General features: G+C 42.0%; 1 protein-coding gene across 4 annotated transcripts in view; it reads right to left on the bottom strand.

The window, feature by feature from the left end:
• Nucleotides 1-20,254, bottom strand: part of LOC126259806 (DENN domain-containing protein 1A-like) — a 289,351-nt gene that overhangs the window by 93,918 nt on the left and 175,179 nt on the right. For 3 of the 4 annotated variants that reach the window (XM_049956834.1, XM_049956836.1, XM_049956837.1), the window contains one exon: nt 16,426-16,458. The exons of the other annotated variant lie outside the window; for it this stretch is intronic. In XM_049956834.1, the coding sequence (XP_049812791.1) occupies nt 16,426-16,458 (33 nt within the window). The remainder of the gene's footprint in view (nt 1-16,425; nt 16,459-20,254) is intronic. 4 annotated transcript variants of the gene reach the window in all.

The raw sequence follows: 20,254 nt of genomic DNA, 5'->3' as shown, positions 1-20,254 counted from the left end.
ACCTATGTGATCATTCCATTTCACACCAAGGGATTTATATGAGTTGGCCAATTCCAATATTGAATCATTGATATTTTAGTCATTTAGGAAGCTGCCAGTCTTTGCACCACTTTGAAATCTTATCATGATCTGACTGAATATTTATGCAGTGTGTTTCAGACAACTGCATCATCTGCAAAAAGCCTGCTTTTACTATTAATATTGTCTGAAAGGTCAATTAATATATAACATGAACAGCAAGGGTCCCAACACACTTCCCTGGGGTGCTTCTGATGTTACTTCTACATATGACAGTTACACTCCATCCAAGATTACATGCTGCGTTCTCCCAAAAAGTCATCAATCCGGTCACAAATTTCACTTGATACCCCATATGACTGAACTTTTGATGATAAACGTAGATGTGGTACTGAGTCAAATTATTTTCAGAAATCAACAAATACAGCATCTATTTGACTGCCTTGATCCAAAGCTTTCAGTGTGTCATGTGAGAAAAGTACGGGTTGCATTTCACATGATCGATGTTTTCAAAATCCACGCTGGTTTGCGTTGAGGTGGTCATTCTGTTAAAGATACCTCATAACAGTTGAGCTCAGAATATGTTCTAAGACTGTGCAACAAATTGATGTGTATCACTTCTACTTCCTTTCTTGTAGACAGGCATGGCCTGAGCTTTGCACAGGTGTGTCTTATTGCAGAATATGTACCAACATTACGAAAACAAAACTTAATCCTCCTGTTTGAATCATCATATGATCAGTTTTTGCAAGAATTGAGTTCTTTTTGCTCAACTGAGAATCTGATTGGCTTAAAAGTGGAAAAAGAAATAAACACAATCAGATCCTTTGCTCACTGACATTAAGACACTGCCCAAAGTTGCAAAGGTGATACATGCTGCACAGTTAGCTACATTACATAACTTATCTTAACATAAAGTTCACAATCACTCAAAGGAACCAGATGCAAAACAACTGAAGAGTTTAAAGGAAGCTTAAAAATGTTTACTGTGGTGAAGTTTACAATGAGCCAAATGTTGGCTTTAGACTCAATATACTTTGCGTGTATTTGTGTTTGAAAGTACTGTTCCTAAAAAGATACTTAAATGCAATTATGGAAAGCCATTAAAGAAATCTTGGATCACTGCAGCTATCAGAGTATCTATACAACAAAAAATGGATGTGTACAATTCAGACAGAAGCAGCAATGATACAGGAATTGTTTTGCGTGATAAACAGTACAGTACTGTATTAAGAAAAGTAGTAATATGGGGGGGGGGGGGGGGGGGGGGAGCACACCTGTCTTGTGTGAAATCAGCAGATCAGACAGTAAAATTATATTTAATAGAGGGAAACATTCCACGTGGGAAAAATATATCTAAAAACAAATATGATGTGACTTACCAAACGAAAGCGCTGGCAGGTCGATAGACACACAAAATTCTAGCATTCGCAACCAACGGTTGCTTCGTCAGGAAAGAGGGAAGGAGAGGGAAAGACGAAAGGGTATACCCATCCTTTTTTCCCTCTAAGGTAAGTCTTTCCACTCCCAGGATTGGAATGACTCCTTACCCTCTCCCTTAAAACCCACATCCTTTCATCTTTCCCTCTCCTTCCCTCTTTCATGACGAAGCAACCATTGGTTGCGAAAGCTAGAATTTTGTGTGTATGTTTGTGTGTCTATCGACCTGCCATATATATAAAAACAAAGATGATGTGACTCACCAAACGAAAGCGCTGGCACGTCGATAGACACACAAACAAACACAAACATACACACAAAATTCAAGCTTTCGCAACAAACTGTTGCCTCATCAGGAAAGAGGGAAGGAGAGGGAAAGATGAAAGGATGTGGGTTTTAAGGGAGAGGGTAAGGAGGCATTCCAATCCCGGGAGCGGAAAGACTTACCTTAGGGGGAAAAAAGGATGGGTATACATTCGCGCACACACACACACACACACACACACACACACACACACACACACACACACACATATCCATCCACACATATATATCTACTCTACTCAGTGTTATGAGCGGCACACTCAGATGCCTTCAACAAGTCACAGAAGACCCCAACTGGTAATACTTTATCACTTAAAATTTTTATCCTCAGTAAATGGACAAATAGCTCTTCAATAGTGGCCCTTTCGAACCCCAGAGACTAAATTTTTAATCATGGTGGTCTTCCATATTTTTCTGTCGGCTCTTTGATGTACTGTTTTGCTTCCCTTTCTGAACTATTTGTACCAATTTTCTCCACTATTTAAAGAAAATTATTATTAAAAATATCTGTTACACATGAACTGTCTTTTACAATGCTCCAGTTCTCTTTAACAGAATATTTTGTTAAAGAGAACTGGAGCATTGTAAAAGACAGTTCATGTGTAACAGATATTTTTAATAATAATTTTCTTTAAATAGTGGAGAAAATTGGTACAAATAGTTCAGAAAGGGAAGCAAAACAGTACATCAAAGAGCCGACAGAAAAATATGGAAGACCACCATGATTAAAAATTTAGTCTCTGGGGTTCGAAAGGGCCACTATCGAAGAGCTATTTGTCCATTTACTGAGTATAAAAATTTTAAGTGATAAAGTATTACCAGTTGGGGTCTTCTGTGACTTGTTGAAGGCATCTGAGTGTGCCGCTCATAACATTGAGTAGAGTAGATAAATTTTTATGGAATATTTAGTTCAGCACATACCTGGTTTAGTTCTTGTTTAAGAAACAGAATTCAGCAAGTCACCATAGGGTCTTTGAGTAACAAAAAGAAGGATGGTACATCATCTGTGTGGGGAGAAATTACAGTGTGATTCCCACATAGTTTGATGATTGGCCCACTACTGTTCTTGCTTTATGTTAATGATCTACATTTAATTCAAATTGGGTGGCAGAATTAGTTCTGTTGGCAGATGAGACAAGCACAGTTGTGAAGCCAAGCAAAGAAGCATCAACAGAGAAAACAGTAAATGATGTTTTTGTGAATGTTACTTACTGGTTCTACACAAATGAGCTCGCTTTAAACTTTGGAAAAACACAGCCTATCCAGTTTCGTAAAGTCAAAAATATGCCACCTCCTGTTAAGTTCGTCTACCAACAAAAATTAATAAACAAGGTAGAAAGTTCTAAGTTCTTACCTGTGCATAGTGATGAAAACTTAGATTGGAAAAGTCATACAGTAGACATGCTAAAATGTTTAGTTTCAGCTAAGAAGAAGAATAACTGCCGACTTGGAAACATAGAAGTCAGTAACTTTCATCCACTGATGTCTTGTATAATAATATTATAGGGTAACCACTTACTTAGTCAAAAAGTATTCATTGCAGAAAAGAAAGTAATTAAAATTATGGGTAGTTCACACATAGTCCTGCGGGCATCTCTTTTAAGCAGCTGGCAATATAAAACACAGTACATTTATTCATGCATGCAAATATTGTTATCAACAATTCATCTGAATTTGAGAGTAGCAGAGATATTCACAAGTACAATCCTAGAAGGAAAAATGATCTGCATTACCCTTTTAATGATTGTAACTTCAGTACAGAAAGGCTGTAAATGGTGCATGTGCCGCCCGCCCCCCCCCCCCCTCTCCCTCTCTCTCTCTCTCTCTCTCTCTCTCTCTCTCTCTCTCTCTCTGTGTGTGTGTTGTGTGTGTGTGTGTGTGTGTGTGTGTGTGTGTGTGTGTGTGTGTGTGTGTGTGTCCACAAGGAGAAATCAAGTGGGATGTGATCAGGTGAATGATCTGACTGTGAAAGAAGACCACCTCTGCCTGCAATCCACTTTTCAGGAAATGTCTGATCCAGATGCACAAAAACCCTCAGTCCAACGTTAGGTGGGACTCCATCATGTTGGAACCACAGCCATTCATGAAAAACAAGATCCAGGAACCTGGGTAGTATGTTTCTCATAAACAACATATTGGTACATGTATTCCACTGTCAGATGTATTAGAATGATTGACTCGAACTCTGTTGTTTCCAGACGAGGGTATCTTATCTCGAATTAATACAGTTATCCTTCTCCATAATTCCTGAAAACTTGTAAGATTATTACAGAATTACCTGTGGAGCAGTTAAGAAACAGGTAACTAAAAATGAATGTTACCATACAATTATTGCAAATGTTACACAAAAGTGACATTCAAACAGCACTTAAATATGTAAACTCTGAAGATGAGTTAAAAGACCACACGATTTAAGTTGTATGATATATCGGAAAAGATAGTGACAACAGAAAGAAGACTATAATATATTTTAAGGCACAAATGAACTATGAGAAAGTTGTCGGTACCTTAGCTGCTGAGTGTTTGATAAATGTAAGTGCAAAAATGAATTTTTCAGTGAGGTAGTGAATGCTTTTAAAAAAGCAACTGATGTGTGTGCCAATTTTCTAATATGTATCAGACCCTCCATTTCATGCCATAAATAAAAGAGCCATCAGAACAGTGAAAGGAAGCCAGTCTTCCTGCACCAAAACATGCTACATTTAGTGTTTTCTGGAATCAAAAGAGATTCATCTACGCACATCAAAAAAAGTTTTGCATCACACCGGTTCCCAGAACTCCTGAAGATAAAAGGTTACTGTGGATATTGTATCACAGACACAGTCCCTTTGACTGTTCAGAGATGTCACTAGACCCGACCAAAGATGTAAACAACCATGCTTGAGCAGCACCTATTAGACGTAGGGTTCCGACAGCCGATTTGTTCCAGTCATTCCACCATGAAGGAGGAACACAGCTCATGTTGTCTGTAGTTAAACCATGCCTAGATTGTCAATACCATAGTTCGATCGCATGCACATTGTTACTTTGTGCCAGGAAGGGCTCTCAACAAGGGGAGTGACCAGGTGTCTCAGAGTGAACCAAAGTGATGTTGTTCAGACGTGGAGGAGATCCAGAGAGACAAGAACTGTCGATGACATGGCTCACTCAGGCCGCCCAAGGGCTACTACTGCAATGGATAACTGCTACCTAGATTATGGCTCGGAAGAACCCTGACAGCAACACCACCATGTTGAATAATGCTTTTCGTGCAGCCACAGAACATTGTGCTATGACTCAAACTGTGCGCAATAAGCTGCATGATACACACTTCACTCCTGACGTTCATGGCGAGGTCCATCTTTGCAACTATGACACCATGCAGCATTGTACAGATGGGCCCAACAACATGCCGAATGGACTGCTCAGGACTGGAATCACATTCTCTTCACCAATGAGTGTCACACATGCTTTCAATCAGACAATCATTGGAGACGTGTTTGGAGCCAACCCGGTTAGACTCAACGCCTTATACGCACTGTCCAGCGAGTGCAGCAAGGTGGAGGTTCTCTGTTTTTGGGTGGCATTATGTGGGACCGACATACGCCACTGGCGGTCATCGAAGATGCCGTAACGGCTGTACGATATGTGAATGCCATCCTCCGACTGATAGTGCAACCATATCGGCAGCACACTGGCGAAGCACCCGTCTTCGTGGATGACAATTCGCACCCCCATCGTACAGATCTTGTGAATGACTTCTTTCAGGAGAACAACATCGCTCGACTAAAATGGCCAACACGTTCCCCAGCCATGAACCTTATTGCACTTGCCTGGGATAGACTGAAAAGGGCTGTTTATGGACGATGTGACCCACCAACCACTCTGAGGGATCTACGTCGTATTGCCATTGAGGAGTGGGACAATCTGGACCAACAGTGCCTTGATTAACTTGTGGATAGTATGCCACAACAAATACAGGCATGCATCAACGCATGAGAACGTGCTACTGGGTATCAGAGGTACTGGTGTGCGCAGCAACTGGACCACCACCTCCGAAAGTCTCGTTGTATCATGTTATAACACGCAATGTGTGGTTTTCATGAGCAATAAAAAGGGCAGAAATGATTAGTATGTTGACCTCTATTCCAAGTTCCTGTACCGGTTCCGGAACTCTTGGAACTGAGGTGATGCAAAGCATTTTTTGATGTGTGTATATGAATACCTTGAAATACTACATACACCATCTAGACAAAGTGGATGAAAAAGAAATACACATAAAACAGTCTGAACTGCAAACTAATGATAATGATAATATTTCTTTAGGACAACTGCCTGTCAATAAAGATGCTCCAGTGTTGGGAAACTGAGGGATTTTGTGTATGAAAGGCTGGCACATTCATACTATTCATATCGGACACACACTGATTTCTAAAGAAATTGGTAAATGGAAAATGACTTATAGTTGAATGAAAATGTTATGGTGGCTACAGTTGGGCATTGTGTAAACCCCTTTCGAACCGCACTTCAGGCACAGAGTACATCACTGCAAAATTGCTGGATGAAGTCCTCAACTTAAAAAAGACTGCTTGAAAAATAAGTGTTTTTTATTTTTATTTTGGTACTGTTAAGTCAAGAACTTTTCATCTCACCCCCAAATAATATACACTAAGTGATCGAAAGCATCCAGACACCTGTCTGAAAATGACTTACAAGTTCGTGGCCCCCTCCATCAGTAATGATGGAATTCAATATGATGTTGGTCCACCCTTAGCCTTGATGACAGCTTCTACTCTCGCAGGCATATGTTCAAGCAGGTGCTGGAAGGTATCTTGGGGAATGGCAGCCCATTCTTCATGGAGTGCTGCTCTGAGGAGAGGTATTGATGCCATTCAGTGACGCCTGGCACGAAGTTGCCGTTCCAAAACATCCCAAAGGTGTTCCACAAGATTCATGTCAGAACCCTGTGTAGGCCAGTCCATTACAGGGATGTTATTGTCGTGTAACCAATCCACCACAGAACATGCATTATGAACAGGTGTTGTTAGATGCAACCGCCATCCCTGAATTCCTCTTCAACAATGGGAAGCAAGAAGGTGCTTAAAACATCAATGTAGGCCTATGCTGTGATAGTGCCACGCAAAACAACAAGTGGTGCAAGCACCCACCATAAAAACCACGATCACACCATAACACCATCGCTGCCAAATTTTACTGTTTGCACTGCACACACTGGCAGATGACGTGCACCAGGCATTCGCCATACCCACACCCTGCCATCAGATCTCTACATTGTGTACTGTGATTTGTCACTCCACACAACATTTTCCCACTGTTCAATTGTCCAATGTTTATGCTCCTTACCCCAAGCGAGGCGTTGTTTGGCATTTACTGGCATGATGTGTGCTTATGAGCAGCCACTTGATCATGAAATCCAAGTTTTCTCACCACTATAGTACTTGCAGTGGATCCTGATGCTGTTTGGAATTCCTGTTGATGGTCTGGATAGATGTCTGCCTATTACACATTACAACCCTCTTCGAATGTTGGCAGTCTCTATCAGTCAACAGACGAGGTCGGCCTGTACGCTTCTGTGCTGTACGTGTCCTTTCACATTCCAACTTCACTATCACATCGGAAACAGTGGACCTAGGGATGTTTAGGAGTGTGAAAATCTTGCGTACAGACATATGATACGAGTGACACTCATTTACCTGACCATGTTCGAAGTCTGTGAGTTCTGCGGAGTGCCCCATTCTGCTCTCACACAATGTCGAATGACTACTGAGGTTGCTGATATGGAGTACCTGGTGGTAGATGGCAGCACAATGCATCTAATATATAAAAAAAAAGTATGCTTTTGGGGCTGTCCGGATACTTTTGACCATATAGTGTATATAGTGAAGAAAAACATTCTCAATAGAACAATCTTAAGTGAACTGTGAAAAATATTCTGATGTGGAATAATTCCAAGAATAAAAAAACTTTCATAAGTCAAACAATGTTCAGAGATAAGTAATTCTAATCTCTCTCAAAAAAATCTGCTTTCTTTATATATCTTGAATCTTAGGCAGAGTGTGACCACTTACTTCCAAGGCGCTATACAAATCTGTTAAAGTTATTTGACTAAAGGATTATTTTTGATACTCTTAAGTTTTCTGGTGTAAAAATAGTAGGGAAGTGTAATAATTGATTTGTTTTAATGGTCTGATTGATGCCACGAAATTTCCCTTCCAAGCAACTCACAGATCACTGAATTTTTCACAGTTGGTAACATTTGTCTTTTCCCTCCAAATCGTGTTGGTATTAGTTGTCTGCGTGCATTCTTTGAAATGGTGTTTACAGTAATGTTTTATATTTCTGTGGTATACTTCAGCTTGTTATTTATTCTATCAACTTCTTGCTACATTAACAAGACATTATATAGCTTGTGAACTTGCATGTTTTTAGCTATAGGAATAAATTGAGGCATTTCCAAAGAAAGTGAGGTCATGGGGAAAACAAAAGATGTTTTACCTCAGAAAGTTACAGCTGTGATAGCACTTCTTCCTGAAAATTGTTATATACAACAAGAAATTGCTGACAGAATGAGAATATCACAGAAAACTGTCAGCAGAATCAAACTTTCAGTGCAGAAAGGTGGTGAATACAAGCCAAACAGGAAAGGAAAATGTGGATGTAAAAGAAAAATCAGTCCTAGAACAATGAGAAGACTTACAAACATGGCAACAATGAACTGTAAACTTACTTTTACAGACATGAGCCATCAGCTGAAAGGTTTGGGTGTTGAAGCTTCATCTGTGACAGTGAGGAGGAGGCTGTTTGAAAGTGGTTTAAAGGCATGTCAATCAAGGAAAAAACAGAAAGTCACAACTGCCATGAAAACCAAAAGATTGCAGTGGGCTAAACAACTTCATGAGCGGAAAAGTGAGGACTGGGCAATGATATGGTAAATTAAGTGGGTCTGATCTCTAAAATTAGGAGTTGTGGCTTGAAATTGTGATGTTTTATTGACACTGAAGAAATGCACATTTGAATTTTGGGACTGTTGAGGTCTCCTATGCTACTCTTCCCAATTTTTCTAACTCGAAATTCAGGTATGCTTCAGTGATGATCTGTATTCATTGTGATGGAAGAAATCAGCCAGTATGTTCATCGCAGACCTGGAGAACAGTTCAAAGTTGAGTGTGTGCAGCAGTGTGTGAAGTTATGGTCTGGAGTGTGATGTCCGTGAAAGGTCCTGGCAGATTACACACTGATGATGGGACGAGGCAAGAACAATATAAAGAAATCCTTGAAAAGGAACTTTCCCACCAAATAAATGAGTGATTCCCTAATAAAGGTGCCATTTTTATGCATGACGGGGCACCATGCCACAAAGCAAAACAGTTTCCAAGTACTTGGAAGAAAAGCAACTGAAAGTGTTGCCCTGGCCAGGGAATAGCCCTGATATGAACCCAATTGAAAATTTATGCGCTATTGTGAAACAGAGGATAAGAAAATTTACAATAACCATCAAAAAAGACCTCATGGAGAAACTAGAGGAAACTGGTACCATGACAATGATATTAAAATGTCATGTGAAAAGTTAAGGAAAACTATGCCGAACAGGATTAAGAATGAAGGCACACTTACAAAGTATTGAATATACAAACATAATCAGTATGTGGATATACATATGTAATACATGTAAAGTTTTGGAAAAAATGTCTTTAGTCTAATAATTTGAACACATCTGTACTGACTGACAGGTAAAATTGATGGCATTGTAGTTACAAAGGCCCCCAAAACTCCACGTCAGCTGTATTAATTCAAGGTAATCCAATTGGTGTATTCAATGACTTACAAGGTCTATGAAGTTAGTCTATGCACTTTTCAGTCTTCAAGAGGGGTAAAACCTTGAACAGACATCATCTCGGTTTATCACATTGACAATGGTTATGTACTTGCACTGTTTTGTTCTTAGCCCTTGTCTCAATCAGACAAGTTGTTCTTTAAGACACTTTAATTTCATAGTCCTCTTCTGCTATTGGAGATTTTTTAAATTTTTTTAAATTCTTTTTTAATTTCAGTGGTCAGCTTTGGGCTAACTAAAATAGTTCTGCTGATTTACATCTCTACCTACATTCACTATATATAATGCAACTACAGTGCAGTAGGTGTTTCAGAGATTGCATTGACCTGTAGTTGTTCTTTGCCTTGGCCTCAAAACTCATTCACTTACTTTTCGAATTGCTCACTCAGGAGACATACAATTTTTTGTGCATGAATTATATCTGTGCTGTGCATTCAGTATATGCTGGGATGTCTACGCTCTACACTGTCACGACAGCTTTGTGAGTTTATTACGAAAAGTGTCATGTTCAGTGACTTATTCAAGCTCGAAGTCACTATCTATACCAATTAAATTCATTGGCAACTGAATTTCGATTGCTTCTTTCACTACTATGTCCTAGAAAGATGAAGTAGATGCTAAAATTTTGATATATACAATATAGAGTGACCACATTTTCGTACAACATAGAGCAATCAGTATTAATACAGTATTCTGACAAAGTCAATTTATTTGGCTGTGAGAAGCGGGTGTACCTACAGTGTTCTGCATATCTTTCATGGACTGTACAAATTGTCTGTCTCATGTATGAAAGACCACATTCATAGGGGATCATGTAAACCCCAGCCTTCCAAGGCATCGAATCATCTTTAACAGAACCCAGGAGTGCTCCTGTCTTCAGTGGAGGAAGAAAATTACTTTTACTCTGTGCTTGCTCAGGATATGTCCTATTTTTAGTGATAAGCTTCCCACATATGGCAGGAAAATCATGGATTTAAATCTGTCTGTCTGCACTGCTTTTGGCCACCTTTGGTTTCACTTGTAACACCTTAAATATTTGCTGTGGTGTATACACATTGGTTTCAAAAGCTCTTTTTGCTGTAGGAGCTCTGTGAGAACTAAAGTTCTGAGAGCACTCATCATCTGTGAAGGAAGGTGGCAGCTATTTGCACATAAATATAAATCTCTATGCATCATTTTCAAATATACTGTATGACCCAATGTGCCATCATCTTTGCACCTTACAGCCAAATAAATCAGCTGTGGCAGAACACTTTATTAATATTGGTCACTCTATACTGTATAAAAATGCTGAAATTTTGGTATCTACTTAATCTTTTTGGGACTTGGTGGTGAAAGAAGCAACTGAAATTCGCTTGGCAATGAATTTAATTAACAGAGATAGCAGCTTCAGCTTGGATAAGTCATGGAGTCTAGCACTTTCTGTAATAAAATTACAAAGATGCCGCAACAGTGAAGTTCAGAACAATACATCGAAATCCCAGTATGGATTGACTGTGCACCCTCAGATATAATTCACGCACACTGTACTTCTTTGCTACCAAGTCTTTAGTGCCTGTGTATCTGTGGCTGCATATTCAGTAGTGTGATCCACGAGTTTAAAAGGGTGGAGGCAGTGCTGGAGTGTCCATCTTGTGGATCACTCTCAAGACAGGTGAACAATATACAGCTGAAATACAAAGGGTACTAGCAAAGTGTTGCAATATGATGCATCAATAAGTCGCAGGAGGCTGATTGTTGCTGTGTTCTGAGAATACTTCATACTTGCATTGTAACTGCTATGCCAAGTCTGTGGGCACAGTCATTCACTAGCAGGGTTAGTTTGAAGTGTTTGCTGTGGCACAACTTTGCACGTGGTTTAAATATAGACTGCTGCTTTGAAGAAATGACTCTTGCACTCGGTGATGCATGTCCATGCCGTACAACTACATTCAGGTGGTACAGAGAATTCCAAAGAGAAAATTTAACTCTAGAGGACACAGAGTACAGGAAGGCCACAATCATCAGTTATGGAGGAAAACATCGATGCTGTGAGGAAAATGCTGGACAAAGACAGGTGAGAGATCTGAAGGGGAGAGAGAGGATACCTTAAAGCTAAATGCAACAGCAATTCCTTGGATTCTGCATGATCATTTGCAAGTAAAGAAAGTTTGTTGTCTTTGGGTGCTGCATAGACTGACAGAAGAGCAGATGACATGACATGTTAAAGAAATTTTCTAAGGGACAATGTCAGAATATGAATAACATCGTGTCAGGTGATGGACTTGGCTGTACTATTACGATGTGCTGACTGAGACTCAAAACAAACTTTGTGTCTTTGAAGATGACAATACACCCGCAGCTGTCACAAAATCCACATCAGTAAAGAAGAACGTGATAGTTGTTTTCTTCAAATCGAGTGGAATTGTAGAACTTGTTGTTTTGAACATGTAGTTTGAACATGTAGAAGACAGTCACAGCTAAGTGGTACACTGCGCAGTGCCTGCCTAAAGACCTCCAGCATTTGAGGAACCTGTGATTGAAGTCAAGAATGGACACTTAGTTCCTCCATCACGACAATGCTCAAGTTAACTTTGCCAAAGTATGCACCGAATATCTGGGATGTACAGGACTGAAACTTCTCGAGCACCCTCCTTACAGCCCAGACCTTGCTCCTTGTGACTTTGCACTGTTACCCATGTGAAAATGAAGCTAAGAGGAGTGCACTTTTGAAGTGATGAGGACCTCACAAGGGCTTGGGCCAACATGTGTGCCTGACTCTCTACAGAAATTTGGGAGACCTGGTTTAGGGATTGGTTTCGGAGGATGGAGAGGTGTATTCAATTTGGCGGAAATTACTTCAAAAAATTAAATAAATAGAGCAGTACTGCAAAACTTTCCTAGTACCCTTTGTATTACAAGAAGCTGAATTTATGCGACTGCACACCCGAAATTTAATGGAGCAGTCACTGCACCACGAAAACAAGATGAATATCCATGTCAAGTATAAGGTGAAGTTTTTCACTAAATCACACAGAGGGGGCTGTTTCCTCCAACTCTCTTCTCTCCTTCCTTTCTCAAAAAATAAATAAACTGATTCCATACTACTATGATGCAGCAAAATATGTTGTTGTTGTTGTTGTTGTTGTTGTTGTTGTGGTCTTCAGTCCTGAGACTGGTTTGATACAGCTCTCCATGCTACTCTATCATGTGCAAGCTTCTTCATCTCCCAGTACCTACTGCAACCTACATCCTTCTGAATCTGATTAGTGTATTCATCTCTTGGTCTCCCCCTACGATTTTTACCCTCCACGCTGCCCTCCAATACTAAATTGGTGATCCCTTGATGCCTCAGAACATGTCCTACCAACCGATCCCTTCTTCTGGTCAAGTTGTGCCACAAACTCCTCTTCTCCCCAATTCTATTCAGTACCTCCTCATTAGTTATGTGATCTACCCATCTAATCTTCAGCATTCTTCTGTAGCACCACATTTCGAAAGCTTCTATTCTCTTCTTGTCCAAACTATTTACCGTCCATGTTTCACTTCCATACATGGCTACACTCCATACAAACACTTTCAGAAATGACTTCCTGACACTTAAATCTATACTCGATGTTAACAAATTTCTCTTCTTCAGAAAGGTTTTCCTTGCCATTGCCAGTCTACATTTTATATCCTCTCTACTTTGACCATCATCAGTTATTTTGCTCCCCAAATAGCAAAACTCCTTTACTACTTTAAGTGTCTCATTTCCTAATCTAATACCCTCAACATCACCCGACTTAATTTGACTACATTCCATTATCCTCGTTTTGCTTTTGTTGATGTTCATCTTATATCCTCCCTTCTAGACACCATCCATTCCATTCAACTGCTCTTCCAAGTCCTTTGCTGTCTCTGACAGAATTACAATGTCATCGGCGAACCTCAAAGTTTTTATTTCTTCTCCATGGATTTTAATACCTACTCCGAATTTTTCTTTTGTTTCCTTTACTGCTTGCTCAATATACATATTGAATAACATCGGGGAGAGGCTACAAACCTGTCTCACTCCCTTCCCAACCACTGCTTCCCTTTCATGTCCCTCGCCTCTTATAACTGCCATCTGGTTTCTGTACAAATTGTAAATAGCCTTTCGCTCCCTGTATTTTACCCCTGCCACCTTTAGAATTTGAAAGAGAGTATTCCAGTTAACATTGTCAAAAGCTTTCTCTAAGTCTACAAATGCTAGAAACGTAGGTTTGCCTTTCCTTAACCTTTCTTCTAAGATAAGTCGTAAGGTCAGTATTGCCTCACGTGTTCCAGTATTTCTACGGAATCTAAACTGATCTTCCCCGAGGTCGGCTTCTACTAGTTTTTCCATTCGTCTGTAAAGAATTTGTGTTAGTATTTTGCAGCTGTGGCTTATTAAACTGATAGTTCGGTAATTTTCACATCTGTCAACACCTGCTTTCTTTGGGATTGGAATTATTATATTCTTCTTGAAGTCTGAGGGTATTTCGCCTGTTTCATACATCTTGCTCACCAGATGGTAGAGTTTTGTCAGGACTGGCTCTCCCAAGGCCGCCAGTAGTTCCAATGGAATGTTGTCTACTCCGGGGGCCTTGTTTCGATTCAAGTCTTTCAGTGCTCTGTCAAACTCTTCACGCAGTATCGTATCTCCCATTTCATCTTCATCTACATCCTCTTCCATTTCCATAATATTGTCCTCAAGTACATCGCCCTTGTATAGACCCTCTATATACTCCCACCTTTCTGCTTTCCCTTCTTTGCTTAGAACTGGGTTTCCATCTGAGCTCTTGATATTCATAGAAGTGGTTCTCTTATCTCCAAAGGTCTCTCTAATTTTCCTGTAGGCAGTATCTATCTTACCCCTAGTAAGATAAGCCTCTACATCCTTACATTTGTCCTCTAGCCATCCCTGCTTAGCCATTTTGCACTTCCTGTTGATCTCGTTTTTCAGACGTTTGTATTCCTTTTTGCCTGCTTCATTTACTGCATTTTATACACTCCTGGAAATGGAAAAAAGAACACATTGACACCGGTGTGTCAGACCCACCATACTTGCTCCGGACACTGCGAGAGGGCTGTACAAGCAATGATCACACGCACGGCACAGCGGACACACCAGGAACCGCGGTATTGGCCGTCGAATGGCGCTAGCTGCGCAGCATTTGTGCACCGCCGCCGTCAGTGTCAGCCAGTTTGCCGTGGCATACGGAGCTCCATCGCAGTCTTTAACACTGGTAGCATGCCGTGACAGCGTGGACGTGAACCGTATGTGCAGTTGACGGACTTTGAGCGAGGGCGTATAGTGGGCATGCGGGAGGCCGGGTGGACGTACCGCCGAATTGCTCAACACGTGGGGCGTGAGGTCTCCACAGTACATCGATGTTGTCGCCAGTGGTCGGCGGAAGGTGCACGTGCCCGTCGACCTGGGACCGGACTGCAGCGACGCACGGATGCACGCCAAGACCGTAGGATCCTACGCAGTGCCGTAGGGGACCGCACCGCCACTTCCCAGCAAATTAGGGACACTGTTGCTCCTGGGGTATCGGCGAGGACCATTCGCAACCGTCTCCATGAAGCTGGGCTACGGTCCCGCACACCGTTAGGCCGTCTTCCGCTCACGCCCCAACATCGTGCAGCCCGCCTCCAGTGGTGTCGCGACAGGCGTGAATGGAGGGATGAATGGAGACGTGTCGTCTTCAGCGATGAGAGTCGCTTCTGCCTTGGTGCCAATGATGGTCGTATGCGTGTTTGGCGCCGTGCAGGTGAACGCCACAATCAGGACTGCATACGACCGAGGCACACAGGGCCAACACCCGGCATCATGGTGTGGGGAGCGATCTCCTACACTGGCCGTACACCACTGGTGATCGTCGAGGGGACACTGAATAGTGCACGGTACATCCAAACCGTCATCGAACCCATCGTTCTACCATTCCTAGACCGGCAAGGGAACTTGCTGTTCCAACAGGACAATGCACGTCCGCATGTATCCCGTGCCACCCAACGTGCTCTAGAAGGTGTAAGTCAACTACCCTGGCCAGCAAGATCTCTGGATCTGTCCCCCATTGAGCATGTTTGGGACTGGATGAAGCGTCGTCTCACGCGGTCTGCACGTCCAGCACGAACGCTGGTCCAACTGAGGCGCCAGGTGGAAATGGCATGGCAAGCCGTTCCACAGGACTACATCCAGCATCTCTACGATCGTCTCCATGGGAGAATAGCAGCCTGCATTGCTGCGAAAGGTGGATATACACTGTACTAGTGCCGACATTGTGCATGCTCTGTTGCCTGTGTCTATGTGCCTGTGGTTCTGTCAGTGTGATCATGTGATGTATCTGACCCCTGGAATGTGTCAATAAAGTTTCCCCTTCCTGGGACAATGAATTCACGGTGTTCTTATTTCAATTTCCAGGAGTGTATTTTCTCCTTTCATCAATTAAATTCAATATTTCTTCTGTTACCCAAGGATTTCTACTAGCCCTTGTCTTTTTACCTATTTGATCCTCTGCTGCCTTCACTACTTCATCCCTCAAAGCTACCCATTCTTCTTCTACTGTATTTCTTTCCCCCATTCCTGTCAATTGTTCCCTTATGCTCTCCCTGAAACTCTCTACAACCTCTGGTTCTTTCAGTTTATCCAGGTCCCATCTCCTTAAATTCCCACCTTTTTGCAGTTTCTTCAGTTTTAATCTACAGGTCATAACCAATAGATTGTGGTCAGAGTCCACATATGCCCCTGGAAATGTCTTACAATATATATAGCCAAGTATTTAACTAAAATTTCTGTATGTCATGAGGTAGCAATCTGTACTTACAGTCTTCACTGCTGACTTCATAGCTGGGTTGGCCTGCAGAACAAACAAGAAAAGACAATATTAAATAATGGGAAAAACATCAAATTAGAAACAAAACTCTAGGAGCACCCTTTACATCAGGTTCTCAAAACAGCAGTAACTACACTGCAGCTTATTGCCTGACTGTTGTCAGATGAAAGTGTTTCCACTTTTTGTGTTTGTAGCTCATAAAGTCTTCTCTGAGAAGACTGATTACAAAAAAGTAAGATTAGCATTTTAATGTCCCACTGACAACAATGTAATTAACAAAAGAGTGCAAGCTCAGGAAAGAAATTAGACTTGCTCTTTTGACGGAACCATCATGGCACCCACATACAAAAATTCAAGAAAATTACAGAAAACTTAAATCTGGATTGTGAGAGGAGGGATCTGAAACACAGTCGTCCTGAATATGAGTCCAGTGGCTTATCAATGCACCACCTTCATCTACATCTACATCTACATCTACATCTACATCTACATCTACATCTACATTTATACTCCGCAAGCCACCCAACGGTGTGTGGCGGAGGGCACTTTACGACCCACTGTCATTACCTCCCTTTCCTGTTCCAGTCGCGTATGGTTCGCAGGAAGAACGACTGTCTGAAAGCCTCCGTGCGCGCTCTAATCTCTCTAATTTTACATTCGTGATCTCCTCGGGAGGTATAAGTAGGGGGAAGCAATATATTCGATACCTCATCCAGAAACGCACCCTCTCGAAACTTGGCGAGCAAGCTCCACCGCGATGCAGAGCGCCTCTCTTGCAGAGTCTGCCACTTGAGTTTATTAAACATCTCCGTAACGCTATCACGGTTACCAAATAACCCTGTGACGAAACGCGCCGCTCTTCTTTGGATCTTCTCTACCTCCTCCGTCAACCCGATCTGGTACGGATCCCACACTGATGAGCAATACTCAAGTATAGGTCGAACGAGTGTTTTGTAAGCCACCTCCTTTGTTGATGGACTACATTTTCTAAGCACTCTCCCAATGAATCTCAACCTGGTACCCGTCTTACCAACAATTAATTTTATATGATCATTCCACTTCAAATCGTTCCGCACGCATACTCCCAGATATTTTACAGAAGTAACTGCTACCAGTGTTTGTTCCGCTATCATATAATCATACAATAAAGGATCCTTCTTTCTATGTATTCGCAATACATTACATTTGTCTATGTTAAGGGACAGTTGCCACTCCCTGCACCAAGCGCCTATCCGCTGCAGATCTTCCTGCATTTCGCTACAATTTTCTAATGCTGCAGCTTCTCTGTATACTACACCATCATCCGCGAAAAGCCGCATGGAACTTCCGACACTATCTACTAGGTCATTTATATATATTGTGAAAAGCAATGGTCCCATAACACTCCCCTGTGGCACGCCAGAGGTTACTTTAACGCCTGTAGACGTCTCTCCATTGATAACAACATGCTGTGTTCTGTTTGCTAAAAACTCTTCAATCCAGCCACACAGCTGGTCTGATATTCCGTAGGCTCTTACTTTGTTTATCAGGCGACAGTGCGGAACTGTATCGAACGCCTTCCGGAAGTCAAGAAAAATTGCATCTACCTGGGAGCCTGTATCTAATATTTTCTGGGTCTCATGAACAAATAAAGCAAGTTGGGTCTCACACGATCGCTGTTTCCAGAATCCATGTTGATTCCTACATAGTAGATTCTGGGTTTCCAAAAACGACATGATACTCGAGCAAAAAACATGTTCTAAAATTCTACAACAGATCGACGTAAGAGATATAGGTCTATAGTTTTGCGCATCTGCTCGACGACCCTTCTTGAAGACTGGGACTACCTGTGCTCTTTTCCAATCATTTGGAACCTTCCGTTCCTCTAGAGACTTGCGGTACATGGCTGTTAGAAGGGGGGCAAGTTCTTTCGCGTACTCTGTGTAGAATCGAATTGGTATCCCGTCAGGTCCAGTGGACTTTCCTCTGTTGAGTGATTCCAGTTGCTTTTCTATTCCTTGGACACTTATTTTGATGTCAGCCCTTTTTTCGTTTGTGCGAGGATTTAGAGAAGGAACTGCAGTGCGGTCTACCTCTGTGAAACAGCTTTGGAAAAAGGTGTTTAGTATTTCAGCTTTACGCATGCCATCCTCTGTTTCAATGCCATCATCATCCCGGAGTGTCTGGATATGCTGTTTCGAGCCACTTACTGATTTAACGTAAGACCAGAACTTCCTAGGATTTTCTGTCAAGTCGGTACATAGAATTTTACTTTCGAATTCACTGAACGCTTCACGCATAGCTCTCCTTACGCTAACTTTGACATTGTTTAGCTTCTGTTTGTCTGAGAGGTTTTGGCTGCATTTAAACTTGGAGTGAAGCTCTCTTTGCTTTCGCAGTAGTTTCCTAACTTTGTTGTTGAACCATGGCTGGTTTTTCCGGTCCCTCACAGTTTTACCCGGCACGTACCTGTCTAAAACGCATTTTACGATTGCCTTGAACTTTTTCCATAAACACTCAACATTGTCAGTGTCGGAACAGAAATTTTCGTTTGGATCTGTTAGGTAGTCTGAAATCTGCCTTCTATTACTCTTGCTAAACAGATAAATCTTCCTTCCTTTTTTTATATTCCTATTAACTTCCATATTCAGGGATGCTGCAACGGCCTTATGATCACTGATTCCCTGTTCTGCACATACAGAGTCGAAAAGTTCGGGTCTGTTTGTTATCAGAAGGTCCAAGATGTTATCTCCACGAGTCAGTTCTCTGTTTAATTGCTCGAGATAATTTTCGGATAGTGCACTCAGTATAATGTCACTCGATGCTCTGTCCCTACCACCCGTTCTAAACATCTGAGTGTCCCAGTCTATATCTGGTAAACTGAAATCTCCACCTAAGACTATAACATGCTGAGAAAATTTATGTGAAATGTATTCCAAATTTTCTCTCAGTTGTTCTGCCACTAATGCTGCTGAGTCGGGAGGTCGGTAAAAGGAGCCAATTATTAACCTAGCTCGGTTGTTGAGTGTAACCTCCACCCATAATAATTCACAGGAACTATCCACTTCTACTTCACTACAGGATAAACTACTACTAACAGCAACGAACACCCCACCACCGGTTGCATGCAATCTATCCTTTCTAAACACCGTCTGTACCTTTGTAAAAATTTCAGCAGAATTTATCTCTGGCTTCAGCCAGCTTTCTGTACCTGTAACGATTTCAGATTCGGTGCTTTCTATCAGCGTTTGAAGTTCCGGTACTTTACCAACGCAGATTCGACAGTTGACAATTACAATACCGATTGCTGCTTGGTCCCCGCATGTCCTGACTTTGCCCCGCACCCGTTGAGGCTGTTGCCCTTTCTGTACTTGCCCAAGGCCATCTAACCTAAAAAACCGCCCAGCCCACGCCCCACAATCCCTGCTACCCGTGTAGCCGCTTGTTGTGTGTAGTGGACTCCTGACCTATCCAGCGGAACCCGAAACCCCACCACCCTATGGTGCAAGTCGAGGAATCTGCAGCCCACATGGTCGCAGAACCGTCTCAGCCTCTGATTCAGACCCTCCACTCGGCTCTGTACCAAAGGTCCGCAGTCAGTCCTGTCGACGATGCTGCAGATGGTGAGCTCTGCTTTCATCCCGCTAGCGAGACTGGCAGTCTTCACCAAATCATTTAGCCGCCGGAAGCCAGAGAGGATTTCCTCCGATCCATAGCGACACACATCATTGGTGCCGACATGAGCGACCACCTGCAGATGGGTGCACCCTGTACCCTTCATGGCATCCGGAAGGACCCTTTCCACATCTGGAATGACTCCCCCCGGTATGCACACGGACTG

Source organism: Schistocerca nitens, chromosome 5 (genome assembly GCF_023898315.1).
Source record: "Schistocerca nitens isolate TAMUIC-IGC-003100 chromosome 5, iqSchNite1.1, whole genome shotgun sequence".
Lineage (NCBI taxonomy): Eukaryota > Metazoa > Arthropoda > Insecta > Orthoptera > Acrididae > Schistocerca > Schistocerca nitens.
The sequence above is the reverse complement of the archived record's forward strand: the minus strand, read 5'-3'. Positions and strand labels throughout refer to the sequence as shown.